The 18,714-nt window shown below is 33.2% G+C and overlaps 1 protein-coding gene across 3 annotated transcripts in view; it reads left to right on the top strand.

Annotated features, from left to right (window-relative positions):
• The window catches only part of LOC111426115 (puratrophin-1-like), a 170,086-nt gene that overhangs the window by 2,887 nt on the left and 148,485 nt on the right, over positions 1 to 18,714 (top strand). For 2 of the 3 annotated variants that reach the window (XM_023060484.2, XM_023060502.2), the window contains exons 1-2: positions 7,267 to 7,631; positions 10,137 to 10,357. The exons of the other annotated variant lie outside the window; for it this stretch is intronic. In XM_023060484.2, the coding sequence (XP_022916252.2) occupies positions 10,271 to 10,357 (87 nt within the window). In that variant the 5' untranslated portion in view covers positions 7,267 to 7,631; positions 10,137 to 10,270. Of the gene's footprint in view, positions 1 to 7,266; positions 7,632 to 10,136; positions 10,358 to 18,714 lie in introns of those variants that run through there. 3 annotated transcript variants of the gene reach the window in all.

Here is an 18,714-nt window from a genome sequence, read left to right on the forward strand (position 1 = left end):
CCGTATCCGGCTATCTTCGGTTGCATCTCACTGTATCTAGGGCCCCAGATACTGCCGTAGATAAGAAACGCCTTGTAGAAGTAAGAAACCCAGGCCGCTAGGTCATAGGTCGACCTGAATACGCCCACCACTGTGGATAGAGTTTTCCTTGCGTTTTACTTCTATTGTTCGACCACCAGATTGCTATGATATTTAGAATTGCGATTGTTTTTAAATTTTATTTTATTTCCTCGCGTTATATTGCAGAGTTTATGTTGTTTATGGAGTATAAAGTTTATTTAAGCGTGAAAATTAATGTAAAACCAACTACAACCAATGATTTAACCTTTATTAACGATACAATTTCGAACTCTAAATAAACGTTAACCCATTGTCTACGTATAATAAACGGTAGTATAGTAAACGTCCATTATGAGAGGGTGTGTTTAATTCATTAGAGCCATTTTCCACAACGGACAAGGCGTGTCCATTTAAGTTGTAAACAGTGTAGATAATATACCCTTCTGGGTTATAACGCTACGTTGGCAATGTCATTAGTCTAGTGAGAAATAGTATAATCATAACCGTCTATTCGAATGATGCCGTAATTATCATTCTGTCTGCATTTATATTAACTTCGATTTACTGTTTACTATAAATCAATGTTGTATTAATTACAACTTACTAACATAATCATTAGAATATAGTAGTGTACATTTTGTGTTTATGTGTTATTTTATAGATATATAACATTTTGATACACAATAAGAAAGACTTATTTTAGGTTTTCAAACTTGGTTAGCATTTAAACAAAAAAAAACAAATTAACTATTTAAGGATCGAATTTTTCTTAACAATATTTTCAGAGAAAGTTAAAATTAGTGGGTAAAAGAAATTTAAAGTTTGCCTGATACTTAATCACGAGTTAACTCGTTAAATGAAAAAATCAAGAAAAAAAAACAGTATCATTGCACTACAATTTTATACTATTTTATCTATTTATGTTTTTATAACATATAACAAATACAAAGAATAAGTAAGTACATACATAAACCTACGTTTTTCTGGGCGCCAGATCCTCGGAAGGTGTAAATGGTGGTTACAGTATGAAAACATGTTGTTACACACAAAGACACATCGCAGTTAGGCCACTTTTCTTACAACGACTATCGCGCACCCTACTCCAGACCACACAGTGTTTAGTGGAATTTTCTTTCTTTTTAGTTGCTGCAAGACATTCTGGATTTTGCCATCCGTTAAAAACATTGCAAAACTTGGTTAGGGATGCAGAATTGTCATGCTGATATTTTTCAACGGGATACCTCCTATATTCCAGTGGCGCTTTCTTCCCCCTTCTTTTCGGTAAATTACAAATGAGTTCCATAACGCTAAATCTACAAGATGGAAGAAAATCTTCTTAAAGTACTTCTTGCCTTGTTTTCTTGAAATTGGATGTTGAACTAAGTGTTGATCTACGCGATCAACACCTCCCATTGTGCCATTGTAATCTACTACTGGCTTGTTTACCACTTCCCTTCTTCGTTTTTTGCACCTCCTTCATTTTCATAGTATGAACTGTCGATGCCAAACTTCTTATCCGTCCATTTTATGACGCTGACTTTACCTCTTAAAACGCCAATTACTTACGTTGTTTCTGAAATAAATTTAAAGTTTCATGATTACCTTTCCAAATGCAAAAATTAATTATGAATTCGTTTTCTATGTGGTTGAGGTAGACGTCAGTAAGAAATCCACATAGTGGCATAGGTAACCCTTCGGCTATATTATAGTAGTTGTTGCCGAAGGTACAAAAGTTTTGTGTGCATATAATAATCTATTTTTTCTGGGTTATTGGTGATAGAGTGAAAAAGTTTACTGGTTATGTCCACCGTGAATTGAAATCACAATTATAGCGACAACGCTAAGCGGTGGATATGCGTCGCGTTTGCAATCAAAACTACATGAATTGTAGCGAGAGATCGAGAGAGTGGTCGAAGCAGGTGTTGAAGTTATGTTAGGTCATATGCACGTGTTGTTTTGTAGTTGTTCACATAAATGTGTTCAATACCAACATTGTCGGATAGTTGTCGTGAAATATTGCAAAGCAAAACCGGTACTATGATGATCAACACCCAAATTACAAAACGTAGATATACTAAGAAAGTTATAAGAAGAAGATTGTGCATGTATTGGCTCATTAGCATTCTCAAAAAACCACATAAATGCACAAGTGCATAAATTTTTTGTCGTTTAAAAATCTATACACTAGTTTGCAAAAAGTTACAATTATCGTGTCTGTTTCGCCGCATTGAACATTTATGAGCGCCTCCGTGTCCTTCTTGAGATGGTGACTATAATTTTTCGATTTTATGGAAAATGATGTACCTTTCTTGATAGTAATGTAAGTCACTATAATACTATATGTGCCGCTTTTTCTGAATTAACTTCGATATCCTTGGCCAAGATACGTCATTTAGAACGTGGTATGCCAAAAGCACAGTCAATGCATTTTATAGCTATTGAGAAATGATTATTGAAGGTTTCTTGGACCTGGTCAAGATTTCATCTATCCTTTTCAAGATAGATATGATTATCAAATAACATCATCAAATATGTCATTAATTAATCAATATTTTTGGGCACATAGATGGACCGTAATCAGAAAGACCAGAATCTTTTAAGTAGTATATAAAGGGTTAAATTTCGTCATATCTAGACTAGACTAGAACATGATTAATAATATTCACACAGCGATCTAAAACTGTGCCTAAATCTTTGGTTATATTCTTAGACAATAACTGTTCACAGATGTAATTGTAAAAGTATGAATATACGGTTTCAAAAAATTCATTAAACTAAGTGTAGCATTATGGATTTAATGCATTACAGATTATTATATAGCTGCATAATAATTCTTCTTTCATGTCGACCAATTCAAAGTCAAGATATTTTACGTATACTATTAATATGGCATTACTTAAAACATCTGTGGATTCATATAATAGTAAAACATAATTTGGTGAATGTTCCAATTTTTCAATTAGATGTTATTCCAGATGGTGAAAGTGAGTTAGTTTTTAAGGATGCGTTTGCTAATTCAATTGCACTAATCTTGTACACACGTCAAGCTGTAATTAATACATTTAACTTAATATTTATAAACAAATTTCTCTTCTTTTTATTTTATTATCTATTAATATTTAGTTTCTACTTTAATACTTCAATCGGTTCAGTTGCCTCAGAAAGAGCTTTCGAGTCAGTGCGTTAAACATTTTTAGTTGGAATATAATTAAGTAACGATTCGAGTGTATATGCACAAGAGTTTGATTTGAAAATCTGAAAGTTACAGAACTATCTCATTAGTATCACATGTTAGTCAAATTTTACTGCGAATAATAAACCTACAACTAAACAATGTGTAATATCTGTGATATCTTGTAATATCTACAATTACAAGTGCTGTCAGAACAAACAGAATTTACTAAGGGAAGAAGCACATGAGATCAGATTTTTAATGTCAGACTTAACAGAATTAATAGAGAAATCTCGAGAAGTCAAATGGGAATACTTGTGGTTACACCTCGGCGAAATGGGAGTGCCAAATCAATCGTGGTGGTAATAAAAAATCCAATCCTAAAATTAAATACACCCAATCTCTACCTAACCTCCACCAAATTAATAATTTTCAGAACCCAACCCCATCTTACCTGAACATAGTACTTCTAAAAGTCAAAGCTAACCCAAACAATACTCAACCTTATCGCTCACAAAACTCAATTTTATTCTTACATAAAGTAAACATTTTTAAAATACAAACCTAAGCACAATCATAATTTAACACGTCAACTAATCATATCCTAGATTCCACTTTAAGTACATGACTGAAATGTACTCATGACTGAATCAACTCTATCATTTGCAATTCAAGTAAATCCTCGCTCAAAATTATTGTAATTAAGTTGCTAACCTACAAAGATTCCAATCTCATACATCCAAACTCCAATCCTAAAGCTAAATAGATTTGTTCCTAATCTCCACCCAATCAATCATTTTCAGAACCCCAACCCTATCCTACCTGAACAGTATTTCCAAAATTCAAAACTCAATTCTATTCTTACCCAAACTAAATGTTTTTGAAATCCAAACCTAAACGCAATCATAGCCTAACACATCAACTGATAATTTCAAGATCCCAACCTAATCCTTCCAAACTCGTATGTGACTAAAACCAAGTCCTACCAACCAATAATTTCTGCAATCCGACCCAAATCCATCCTATCCAACTCATTCCATCCGTACTCGAACGAAATATTTTCGAAATGTAATCCCAAATTATGATAGGGTATCAATCATACTTCAACTCACATCAATCTATATTGTCTAAAATCCCAACATAATCCATTCTAACGCAATTCTATCCTCATCCATACCTTATATCTTCAAGATTCAAACCTATAATTAAACACAATTCAAGCCATACTTGGGTGGGGAGTGAACCAATAATTTCTAATAATTCATTTAATTTAAATTTTCATTTACTTTTAACATCTGGACATTCATCAATTTTCAATTCTTCTTCTTATATGGTAATTATTTGCTTAAAATTTTAAATAATCTTATTAAATCTAATAAATTTTATACCATAATTTAGTGGCTGATTGTTGTATTTTATAAAATATACTGAAATCAGGAATTAGGAATACGTGTAGTCAATCTTGTGTTAAGCTTTTAATAATAATAATAACTTTATTGCCCAGCAAATAAAAGTAAATATAAAATAGAAAAGTAATATATTAAAATACAAATTAATAATGCATGAAAGCAAATCGCGAGGTGCCGGTTCAGGAAGTTAAAGTATAACCCCTGTTCTTCCACCAGAAACCTCGAAGAATATAAAGAAAAACAAAATTAATATTAAATCTATTTTATAGAGAAAAAAAAACAAAAACGACAACAAAAAAAAACTTAAATCAATAACAACTAATTAATATTACAAAACTTATGAATTATAATTCCGCGACGTGCGCGACGCAATAGATAAAGGAACACCCCGCAACAAAGAATCATTCTGATTAAAAAGTATTCTATTAAACAACCGAGACCTGAACGACCCAATACTCAATAATCTCTCAGCCGCAGAAATACGATTGTAGGATGTGGTAAGAGCATCTTTCAAATAAAGATGTTCTATGGGCCGGTGGCGCGATAAGAAATCAACACCTTGTCGAGCGATCATGGACATTCCTTCCAAATTTAACCCTCTTAAACAAGTAATCGGGAATCTTCCATAACATTAATTTATGGTAAGAAACCAACGTGTGGAGCTCTCTTCTGTTTTTCATAGACAACCACCCAGATTCAACCAACCTACGAGAAATTCTATCAAATTTTCGGTTGCCATAAATGAACCGTAGGCAACAATTTTGTATTTTTTGAATTCTGTTTGAATCAAAAGTAGTCAAAGCTGGATGGTAAACTGGTATCATATAATTAAACTGAGACAAAACGAGAACATAGCACAAATTTCTCTTAACATCTATTGGCAAACAACCTCTATGAGGAAATAACAATCTCAAAGCGAAATATGCATTTTTAATATATTTACATATCTGATCTGAAAATCTGATCAATTGCCAGCCCAAGACCTGACCAAGAAACTGACCCTTCGCAATGCAACACTTAAGGATATGAGTTAGGTCAGGTAAAATGATAAGAAGAGAAAGCTTAACCATATCAGCACTAATTCCATCACTACCCTCAGAAGACGACTTTAAATCATGTACGAGTTTCTCCGCCAAACTGGGCTGCACACTACAAAATTTGAATACCCTGCCATTACTAGACAAATTTGAATAAAAATCTAAAATCGAGGAATCAAACGGCATGGTGTTTAGAATATCAGAAATGCTTGTAAGAAAAAAATCGTTTAAGTCCTCAACTTTCTTTAAGTCATCTGGAATATCGCAATGGGACTTTTTCTTCACATGGAGCGACTTTAGTGATGACCACATTAGTTTTCCGTTACGGGTATTCCCAATGTGACGGATAAAAGTTCGTTTTTCAGCTTTAACGGCAAATGCCGTCAAATTTCTAAGAGACTTAAAATATTCCCATTTACCAGGAGTCTGGATTCACTCTAAAATCCGCCTTTGCCTCATCCCTCAAGGACATCATAAGCTTTAAATTATCAGTGAGCCAAGGCGGACGAGGCTTCTTACTTTTTTATATTTAACAATAGGAGAAAATAAATCAAATGCAAGAATAAGATGTCAATGTTATCAATAAGAAACAAAAGGTTAATATGAATTCCCTTCAAGAACTCATGAAAACCTGCAATGTCACCTCTTAAATTTTTCCCAAAAAAGGAAATCGGGGAAGAAAAAGATGCAGATGCGGACATCTAAGAAATAATAACCCCTGCACGTTTTATCATAAAAGAGGTTAACATTACATAAGATCAATGAGCTTAGCTGAGGCCAGTAATTCTTGTTGTATCGATCAGCTGCTTGGTATCAAAGGTAGAAAATAACGTCATTAATGCCTCTGTATTTATATTCGCTGGATCTAAAAAATCAATATTAAAATCGCCATATATAACAATCTCATCGGTGATAGGCAAATACGCAGATAAAGTTCCTTCAAGTTCCTCCAAGAACGCTCGACAAGGAAAATTTGGAGGACGATAAACCAACATGAATGAACATTTTAATGAAGGCTTTTTTTGCAAAAGTAACATCACACAACACATCAAAATAACTACTTAGTAGACAGGAAGTGACGGAATAGTGTTAAAGGCCTGGAGGGTTATCGAACCACTACCGCACACGGAATCTTTAATAATGACTACCGACGTTGAAAACAACGAAGAAGGGTCGGCATTGACCTTACAACCAGTCTTTGTCTTTTGCACGGTCCCATCGAAGTCTATCTCTTTTTTTTACGCGGAAACCCTTATTGTATTGACCAATACTTGAAAACAATTAAATTTTAATATTTTATGACAAACCGTCTGCGTATTAGAAGGACGCCACCTAACTCTATACATGTTGGATGGTTTGAGAACAAAAGACAAAGGAATAAAAGGTTTTTAATAAAAGTTACATTGCTTTTAATTAAATTTAATCAATAAATTTATTATTATAAAGTAAAAGAAAATAATATTGATAATTAATTTTTTTCCTTGTATCGATAAATTTGAGGCGCCATCTACGTCCTCTTTTCGTGATCGCTTGAAAGCCAAAGCAAGCCAAAGGCACTGTTGTCGTTCGCAGCACGTGCATTAGCAGTCATTTGTTCGTGTGCCGTGCCACCTATTGGTGTGCTCTTTCCATCGTGCGCTGTTGTCAATATTTCAAATGTATGTTTGCGCGCCTTTTATTTAAGATATAGTTTAGTTTATCTTACTGTTTTCAATACAAGTGAAATATAAACTGTTCGGCCTTTTCTTTTTTATTGTGCAGAAAAAACTGAAACAAACAATAATAATAACAATCGGTGGAAGTGTGATGATCGTCACCGGAAAATCATTTGTTTTAATTGACTTTGTCAAGGCCTACCATTGTTAGAGTAGACACACTGTTATTTTAGTGATTTTTGTGCAACGAGTTTTTATACTTGTATATCATCACAATTTAATAGAGGACTTGTAGTTGGTTTGTAAAATGGTTTTGAAGGTTTAAGGATAAATTAAATACATGGTTTCTTATAACAAACAATTTTTTAGTTATTATTAGAAATTGTACTTAGCAACAAGTTATGAAATTCCACGAAAAAAGTAATAAATAACCTGGATAATAAAAAGCTAAATAACTAAACTATAAATAGCCATTACACAATAACTAAACCCAGACGCCTCTTATTATTGAATTATAATATTTCAAGGTTAAGGACATCATCGGTAACTTTGAAAAGGAATCGAAACCCACTTCTGTTTGAGCTTATATAAAAAGCAACATCTCCAATAGAGTTGCATAACGGTTGTAATGACAGTTGACCTTAATTCGTGTTGTCGGAATTACTTAATTGAATCAATGAATCTGTGGAGACACGGCCTTTGTATGATTCACTCTCGTTGCTTAAGAGAATTTTGTTCGCGAAAGAGCTAAATAACACCGCGCGGTTTAAAGTTTCAATTTACAAACGTTCCTTTATTTCGTGCGGTTTCATCTTTATAACTCTCTGTAATAAAACCATCTAAATCTTTGTCATTTTCAATTACCCAACGAAAAGTGGGATACTAGGCGATTGCAATCGAGTCAACCACTTACTGTTAATTGATTATTTTGGTTTCTAATACGATATCGCGTCGTAAACGACTTCCTATTATTAGTTCGATATTACGAAAACTTTCGCGAACACCACCGGAAATAAAATTGAATATCTAAAAGTCTTCAGGCTATACAATAAAATGGATGAAATTTTTTTTTCGGGTTTACTACGTGTCACGATCTTGTTTCAGAAAATAACTGACACTCGTAACAACGAGAAGAAAGGATACATTGACAAATGCACGCACGAGAAAGTGCAGTATACATTACAAGATATTGGTTTAAAAAAAAAGTTCCGCTGCATTTCTATAATAGATATGCTTGTGCTAAATAGACAGGTAACATGACACGTCATCTGTTCCTCTACTAAATAATTCCTGTTATATGACGGATCGAACGAGAAAGTTCCGTTTACAGTTATCAGATATCAACGTGTTCAAGAAATCTACTTATATGCATGAGGAAATATTGAATTTAAAATTATTTTTGCGTGGTAAAGATAAATATAGTAAAACTTCCGATATAACGGACTTGAAATGTAACAGACAAGATATTTAGATTTATTGAACTAAAAACCACTAGACCTAGAACTAGAATCATTCGGGTTTGGCCGTCTTTAGAGACGTATGGCTAAACCCAAATGTTTCTAGTTTTAGATCTAGTGTTAGTTCTAGTGGCAGTGCTAGGTAGTACTAGTTAGCATTAGAGAGCGCTAAGATGTTACATATTTCTATTGAACTAAAACTAGAACTAACACTAGACCTAGAACTAGAAATATTCGGGTTAGTTTTAGTTTTAATTGTTATTCAGCACTAGGTTGTAGTATAGTTTTAATTAACTAATACTAAACCTAGAAATAGAAACATTCGGGGTCAGCCGTCTTTAGAGACATACGGCTAACCCCGAATGTTTCTAGTTCTAGATCTAGTGTTAGTTTTAGTGACAGTGCTAGGTAGTGCTAGTTAGCATTAGATAGCGCTAAGATGTTACATGTTTCTATTGATCTAAACAACCTAGAACACTAAACCTAGAACTAGAAAATTTCGGGTTTAGCCATGCATCTTCAGACGTTCGCACGTTTAAAGTGTAAATTAAAAATTTTTCATATAACTAACTTTTGGCTATAACGAACCCAGCTTATATCGAGTTATATCGACGTTTCACTGTAATTAAAATTTATACCATATTAATTTTAAATAATTTCACTTTCAATTATTGTTACTCAACTATTTATTAACACTATTTTTGTTGTAAAAAAAAATGAAATAAAACCTGTTTTTAAGTGCCACATTATACAACCATTTAGTAATAACACATAATTGCTTAAATACTTAAACTCATTTGAGTGTGGTTTCTCGTTTAACTTTTAAACCGAAATCGTTCCTTTATATACCAAGATGAAAATATTAATCATAAACGATACGATCTTTCATTTAAAAGTCATTATTGCAAAGTTTCATAATCGCGTTAAAACGTTAACGGATATGCAATCCGTATCTGGGTCAATCGAAACCTAATTGCTCTATCAATTAGTGCATTTCCAAGAGTCACGACCTCTCGGTACCTATATGTAGGTACAATTAATCCTGGCTTAGCTCGAAGGCGAAATTTGAGAACTGTAAAATAAACGAGCGAACAACGCGAAATTATTTATATAAAAAAGGAAAGAAGGTTAATTAACGAGCGATAATTGGATTAATTCTACTTCTTTTCCGCCTAATTTGACAAAAAGCGTGGGGAGAAAGTGGTGCTTTCAATTACAAGCGAAAGAATTTTAATTTTACTCAAAGAAACGATGTGAAAAATTCCTTAAACCTTCACTACCTGCGGAAAAACAAAAATGATGAAAGCAATTGTTTCCTAATTGGCGTGTTTGTCTTGAAATAATAGGATGCTTCAGGGTCTCCAAACTGTTTTCGGCGGTGCAAAAACAACACTAATTAAAACACAAATATTTGTGAATTAAAACGTGTTAATATGTGACTGTTTCGTATACCGTACTTTATGGTGTAAGCGGATTTAAAATGGCTTACGTTGTATGGAGAGTGTTGATGAAAAAATATTCCAAAGTGAGATTAGGAATTTCAACGAAACTACCTAATTTGGATTCGGTAAGATTTTTTCTTTAGATATACCAACCCTAATATAAGTCCTAATCAATAATAGGTACCATGGTAACTGTTCCCATTAGTACTTATACACATACAATACGGAAAATTGAAAAGTTTAATGGTCGGTAGGAGTTTAGGTACATGCAATGCAAACGTGTAACATTCAATACTCTGGCAGGGTCTGGATTGAATTAACTCGTTATCGCTTGTACGCCGATCGTTGTGCAAATAACGACCATAAACCTCCACGCATTTGCATTCAAACATTTGAACGTTCACACAAACTGGTTTTCACATTTTACCTCGTATTTTTAGCTATCCTTACACGTACATAGAGCATAATTCTTGTAAAGAGGAAATTACCGGAAATAACCAATGAATAAAAGAGTTCAAAGTTCTCATGAATTTTACGGTGGAAAATGAAAAATAGCCATGAGGTTGTAAGTTAGGGAGCGGTGCATCCAGTGGCGTGAATACCATAGAAGTTGCTACATATAGGTGTGGCACCCACGCTATAGTACACATAATATCGATTAAACCACTTAAATTATCTTGTAGCAGGGTGGAACGTTGGAAACGAAACAAAACCCATTAAAAATTTAAGGGAATACTAATGAAATTAATTGAATCAATTTTTTTTTATTTCTTATTTGGTTTTTACAAAACCGTTTTAGTTTGAAATTCACAAGATAAGAAAATTCCATTTTTTTCCAATCTACTAATCAACAATAAGAAACTTTTCGGTATATACGTATGTTTTAAAGGAAGTTGTACAAGGTCACTTAAAAAGTCGAAATTATATGGAAATAACACTGAAATAACATTGATTATTATCGTTTTAAAAAATGTCTATAAAAATTGATTTCTTTAAATATCATTTAAAATATCAACTTTTCAACGATATAGACGTTTTTGAAAATAGCTTGATTGAGATAGTCATTTTTATGTCATTTTTAATTTTTTATGATTATTTTTAAAATATCCGTAAAAATTGTATTCCAAACGTTTGTCGTGAATTCAGGAGTGGCGATTAATATAAACTGTAACAAAACAAATATCTTCATACGATATGGCCACGACAATTAATAACGTCTGTGAAGTTAGCACCTCATTTTTTAAAAACTTCAAATTTCTCTTGAGTTCCCATTGCACCCCATTGAGTTCTATAGTTCTCTACCATTTTTATTAAAAGTTCCGCAAAAATAGGCAAAAACATCGATATCGACTTTTTGGGGTGCTAAGTTCACAAAACGAGATCACAAAATTTGCAATAACTATTAAACGAATGCACGTATGTAAAAACTTTATTAAAATATCTTTTAGAACTCGTGAGGTGCTATTCAGAACTCCTGCCAGAACTCCCGGAACTTTTCAAAATTTTTACCCCTCCGGGACGGGATTTACGAAATCTCAATGTGAACACTTGAAATTACGCACAGTTTCTTAAATATTAGTTTTACGGCTTCGGGCCTTAATCATTTTTGTTAGAACTCGTGAGGTGCTACCCAGATCTTTTTAGATACGTGCATTCGTTTAATAGTTATTGCAAATTTTGTGATCTCGTTTTGTGAACTTAGCACCCCAAAAAGTCGATATCGATGTTTTTGCTTATTTTTGCGGAACTTTTAATAAAAATGGTAGAGAACTATAGAACTCAATGGGGTGCCATGGGAACTCAAGAGAAATTTGAAGTTTTAAAAAAATGAGGTGCTAACTTCACAGACGTCAATTAATAGAGTGTGTATTCCAAAAGTGATGACATATTATTGAGTTTCATTCGTAACCTCAAATGAACATATTCGTTTCCTTTACTGGTTTTTCTTAAAATGTTTTCTTTGCACCATGTGAAAAAAACTAAAGATTTTTTAGTTTTCTATTTGTATGATTTTTACTGTTGCAAGGATTTCCTGTTTTAATGCGTTATTCCAGCTGTACACTATTCAGTAGTGATGGAACGGATAGTGATTTTGCGAAAAGCCGGATATTCGGCATCCCCTTCGGCCGGATATCCGGTTATTCGGCATATCTATCCGGCCATTATGGTTATAATTTCTGAAGTGATACCCTATATTGCCATATTCTCGATATTTGAATAAAAATGAAATTAATAAGAAAGCTGATAAGATATGTCAACTTACTTGGATCCAAGATACAAAATGAACTTTTTTGATGCTGATAGTGATATTTTCACAAAGATCCTTCAAGAAATTAATTTTATAGTGAATTTTTTAAATTATCGATGAAAATTGCAACATCGAAAATTTTATCAAAACTTCAAATATTGTTTTCTCAAAAACTTAAAGCTATTTTTCAAAACAGGTTGGTTTATTGGAAAGAGGACACAACTTAATCTGCGAAAATTGCAAAATTCAAAAAAATTGTCGATCATTTCAAAAATTTATTTCTCAAGAATTGAAAGTGATTTTTCAAAACGGCTTTTTGAATTAAAAAAAGGATACTTTAATTAATAATCGAAAGTGATAACAGCGACAGTTCTGCGAAGAGAAGAAAACTAGACGAAACTGCAACAAGAGATTTTATATATCGTACTGGGATTGTTACAATGAGATTGCTAATGCCAAACCTGATATAAATAAAGTTGTATTCAATGAAAAAAGTCCTGTTGGGATTGAACTTGATTATTATCTGCACTGTCCAACACTTATCAGAACCTTGTCGTCTTCGGCAATTTTTTCAGCATCATAAAACATTTTCTCCTGATACTCCGATTTCAGACACAAAGCAGCTACAGTTGATTGTAATGAACATAGTGGAATAACAGGCCTTCAGTCTTGCATTCATCGCCTTAAACTCGTTGGATTAATTTTCCATTCTTTTGGAGTTTACGACGTCTAACAACGTCGCAGACTTCGCTTCTCTCTGGATTAGGCATCACCCAGCTTTTATACACGTTTGCTTGTCCCAGATATATACGGTAATCCCCGACTCCTTCGTCCTTGTTTATCTAATATATTTACGTTCGCAAAGAAAGCAACTTAGTCCAATTTAATCCTTTATGATCAGTTTCTGATAGCTTTTCAGTTTTGCTCTCGTTGCAAACTATCTAATTGCCTTATCTCTCATTACCTTCTGATTACGTGATTCCTCTACGCCTCCAATCAGATACCTCATACCATCGGCAAATCTTATGAAACACAACATGACAGCGCAAAATCTCTTAAACACTTGAATGAATCGCCTCCTCTCTCCCCAAAAATAACGATGTTATATTTGTGATTGTTGAGGCGATTATAGAAGTCGTGCTGTTATACCATATGTTTATGACAAAAAAAGTGATGTAAAATTCGAGAACTATACATTCCAATAAGTTAACAAGTTTATGAAAGCCTGAATAAGATCGATGTAGATTTAGACTTAGTTTGGTTTGTTGGTATAGGTTGGTGTATCTGTCGCAGGCAAATGGCTATTTCAGATAGATAGCTTTTTCCTAGTCAGATACTGTCTGCTTAGGGAAACAGTAGTTCGTTACAGTTTTATCATTAAATGTCTAGGCAAATACTATTGGACAAGACAAATAGTATCTGCCTAAGCTTGTTTTAGGCAAATACCATTTTTTCGATACAACAATGCAATATAGAGTAGGTACCTGCTCACAATAAAATAAAGTAGTAGAGATTATTACGATAAGTAACATACAGAATGCTCTTGGGCTTCTGGCTAACGTAAATTACGTTAGCCAAAAATAATTTTTAAAAGATTTACTCGATATATGCGTTTGTCGTGTTATTGATAATAAAATTTATCTATGGATAATTTGTTATTGTGTTATGAGTACTCGCAATTGTAAAATATAAAAATGTTAATGGAGAGTTGTTGGAAAAATATTGTCCAAAATATTGTCAATCCATGTTAATTATCATATGCAATGAAATACTTTGCATTATGCTATTTGCCTGAAAATATTTTAACCATATGCTATTTGCATAGGAAAGTAGAATTTAGATTGAAATAAATGGAATAAAACTATTTGCCTAGGCAGATAGTATCTGACTAGGAAAAAGCTATTTACCTGAAACAACCATTTGCCTGCGACATATCCACACTAAGTCATCTAAGTGTTTTTGGTGTGAATTTACTCTGACCATTTTGAATGCATATTCCAATAAAGATCGCAAGTGGTAGATCCATGCCGAAAATCTGACGGTAATTTCACCTGTCGTCTACATCTGATACAGCAGGCCAACATAACTCGTTGTAATCGTTTATTCTATGTTTGCTGCTTTACCCCGGCAAAACCAGAAAACATACCATCAAATTGGGGAGGAAAGGATGTAGTCCTTGATTTACTAATATTTAAGAGTTTACATAATTCTTGAGAAAACCTAGGCTTAAATTCTCGCCCTTAATCTGTTTTAACACTTCCTGAATACCAAACTGGTATAAAAACTCATTTATTACAACATGATAAAACTCATCATGTTATAATAATCCACTTCGTGAAACGATCACCAATAACAACAATACATTTACTTCTGTCTTTTTATTTCGCAAAGGTATGTGTGACATCGAGGTGTGCTCTAGCAGTAGCGTCCTCGTGATAAGCACTTATTACAATTATCATTAATATCAAAGCGTAATCATCCAATGACGGGTTTTTGAGTAAATAATTACATTACATTGACATCAATATCGTTTTCAGTCAAACCTCAAGAAAATTATTTGCACTTTCACAAAACCGTAGCTAACACTGCGTTATATCCATTATCAATAATGCTCCACTGTGTCGTTTTCATGTTGTTTTCTTGAACGTGGACAAATTTATATTTGTAGTTATAATTGTAGTCCATTCTTACTAAAATTTAATGGATTAATAATTATGAAAGCAGATTTATTTATAACACAACGATAATATGGAGCCAATCCCAAAAACAAACTTAATTCAGCAATTTTTCTAGTTTTTTCGCTCGCCATTGATCCCATGTTTCAGGAACACCATTTGTATGTGAAAAAGTCTATACTTTCGTGGATTTATATTTTTGTCCAGCAATTAGCAAACGGTTAAGCTCATTTTGCCAAATAAAGTCATCCAAAACAACTTTCATGCAAGAGGAAACATACTAAATTAATAAAGGATATTGCTCCCGTTTCCAAGCAAAAAGCAGTTTGTGATTGTATACGATCCTGCGGAATCGACTCCCAATGCCAATATCCGCACTGTAAGCCCAAATGCGTAAAACATATGAAGTATTTCCTCACCATTGGCTCGATTATTTTAAATTGCGTACGTTTTATAATTCAATTCTTAAATTGATTAGATCAATGCCAATGTAAAAATTTGTAAAAAACGTTTAACGTAAAATGTTTGTAAAAGTGATCAAGCATTAATCTTATTAGTTTATTATCACTTCAATTCAATCCAACTCAATCCATACTAAATTCACGTCCTCTGTGTTAAATAAACATAGATCCACATGATTTTATTCAGTTCACGCCGAAGTTCCAGACACAGTATAAATTTTATAAAGATAAATGAAATAATAAAAACTTTCCAGATGGTCGCTTTTTCAAAGGATGTTCCAGGTCTGATTCGTTATATTAACGTTAAGCAATGTAAATAATGAAAAGCTATGAACATATGAAGGTTATCGCAGAAATCATCACCATCGTCAGAGATTCGATATTCCAATCGGTAAATAACAAAAGTAATAAGTGTATAATAAATAATAACAAAGAAGCACTCAAGCATCCCTTCAGTCCACTCTACAAAAGTTTTAAATTTTTTTCTTATCTTCATTAAGAAGACTCTCTTGTCCAGCACTTTTCTGGGTCTCTTTTTCTTTGATATGGTGGAAGAGTCTCTTATTTGTAGGTATTTATGAACAATTTGCAAAAGCTACTCTAGATTACGGAACCATTAAGATTACGGGTCCCGAACGCTTCGATTTTTGCTGCGGATATGGATCCATTCATTGCATTCCTAACGACCCAAGGGCTTGTGGGTCTGAAAAGTTTTCTGCTATTAAATATATGAATATAATTAATTTGAAACATATTCAGAAACACATACATATTACCTTAACATAAGAAAATTTGAATTCGATTGAAATATACTTGTATTTAATATAATAGAATGTTACTATCTTATTTATACATTGATATTCTTAACTCATCCTAAGTCATCCTTTGTTGGTTATGAGTTACTCAGTCTGGTGTCACCTTGAATAAATCACACGTGTTAGATCATAATCTGACGGATTGCGATATTAAGCCTGTTTTGGTTCAAGAGTTTTGCTGTTCCGAAAAATTCTGAACCTTTGCGCACATACTTGTAATATGGAGTACATATGGACTATAGAACTCTTGAACCAAAACAGGCCTATTGTTACGTTTGTGGACGATACTCAGTAACTCAAGATTAAAGATTAATTGCTAATAATAGCAAATGGTGCTATACCGACAGAATTATTACAAATGTTCTAAATTTGTATTTAATTAATCAACATAAATTTTCACTTCTAAAATTGAAGGGGTGTTCATCATGTACATCTTTAATGTCAATATCATTTATTCACACTATCATCAAGTGTTGTGATATCGTGAAGAAATAGAGATAGTTAACCTTTTTTGATAATTTTTATTAAAAAGGACAATAACTTTTTCTCATATCAATCCGTTATTTTGAGACATTTGCCTTAAAAAACTTAAATGAATCAAAAAAATAATAGAATATGCTTTTAGAATCGTATGGTCAGATTAGTTTCTATTAGTGGTGGAACGAATATCCGGCAAGTATCCGATATCCGGTCATAATTTAAAATCCGACCGGATACCGGATGGTTACCAAATATCCGGTTTTGGCCGGATATTAAAAACCTATTACTTAATACTCCACAATTCACAGGAATTACTATCTCTTTTAGGTGTTGGACACTGCAGATAATAATCAAGTTCAACCCCAATAGAACTTTTTTCATTTAATACAACTTTATTTATATCAGGTTTGTCTTTAGCAACCTGATTGTAACAATCCCAATACGATATATAAAATCGCTAGTTGCAGTTTCGTCTAGTTTCCTTCTCTTCGCTTGTAATTCATCATCACATTCATTACTAACAGAACTATCGCTGTTATCACTTTCTCATTAATTAAAGTATCCTCTCCTTAATGCAAAAAGCCACTTTGAAATATCACTTTCAGTTCATGAGAAACAAATTTTTGATCGACAATTTTTTCGAATTTTGCAATTTTTGCCGATTAAGTTTTAAGAATTCGTATAAAATCCACTTTTTGGAATATGAGTATGAAAATTTCACAAAGTGTTGATAAGAGTGTCCTCTTTCCAATGAACCAACCTGTTTTGAAAAATAACTTTTAGTTTTTGAGAAAACAATATTTGAAATTTTGATAAAATTTTCGATGCTGCAATTTTCATCGATAATTTTCAAAATCGCTATAAAATTAATTTCTTGAAGGATCCTTGTGGAAATATCGCCCATTATTAATTAAAGTATCCTCTTTTTAGAGTTGCTCCGTTAGTTAAATCAGCATCAAAAAAGTTCATTTTGTATCTTGGATCCAAATAAGTTGGCATATCGTATCAGCTTTCTTATTAATTTCATTTTTATTCAAATATCGCAATAATGTGGCACTGTAGGGTATCACTTCAGAAATGTACCAGAAATTATAACCATAATGGCCGGATAGATATGCCGGTTAACCAGATATCCGGCCGAAGGGGATGCCGAATATCCGGTATCCGCAAAATCACTGTCCGTTCCATTACTACTTTCTATTATTTTTTTATCTCTCATCAATGTCCGTTCGGTGCTCCATATGTTTAGTATGGGTTTACTGCGTGTTTACCATGAACTGAGTATTTAGAGGTACTCCTAACCTCCTCCGTTGAGACTAAACCTATATCTTCGTGTGCTAAGCTCTAGTGATTTGCTACTTTCCCTCCAATCTAACTCCACCTGTAGGCGTTTCGGCCACTAAGTCGAAGAGTTTCTTTGCGTCCCAGATACTTTCTCGAATTTTAGACTACACTTCACGTTCCTGGAATGACAAAGTACTTCAGCCATGCTGGATTATTTTATTGTTGGCTAGCACGAATAAAAGGAACTTATACACCACTCGTAATTAAAGTAACGTGGTACTCTCGAGCACCGAAAGTGTCTAGCTGTATGAGGAGTACAGCTTCGACAAGAGCTTTACGACAATCAAGACGCGTATTGCCTCACTTGCCATAACGGAATGGATAAGCCGAAGTCATCTACCACACATATGTTGCTGTAATATAAAGGAGATGAACTTTTAGCTATGATTTTGTTGTTTGTGCAACTTTGGATGATAGGCTTGCAAAACGGTTTCTCTATATTTTATGGGCATAACCCAT

The sequence above is a fragment of the Onthophagus taurus genome, chromosome 2, assembly GCF_036711975.1.
Source record: "Onthophagus taurus isolate NC chromosome 2, IU_Otau_3.0, whole genome shotgun sequence".
In the NCBI taxonomy this organism is placed as follows: Eukaryota; Metazoa; Arthropoda; class Insecta; order Coleoptera; family Scarabaeidae; genus Onthophagus; species Onthophagus taurus.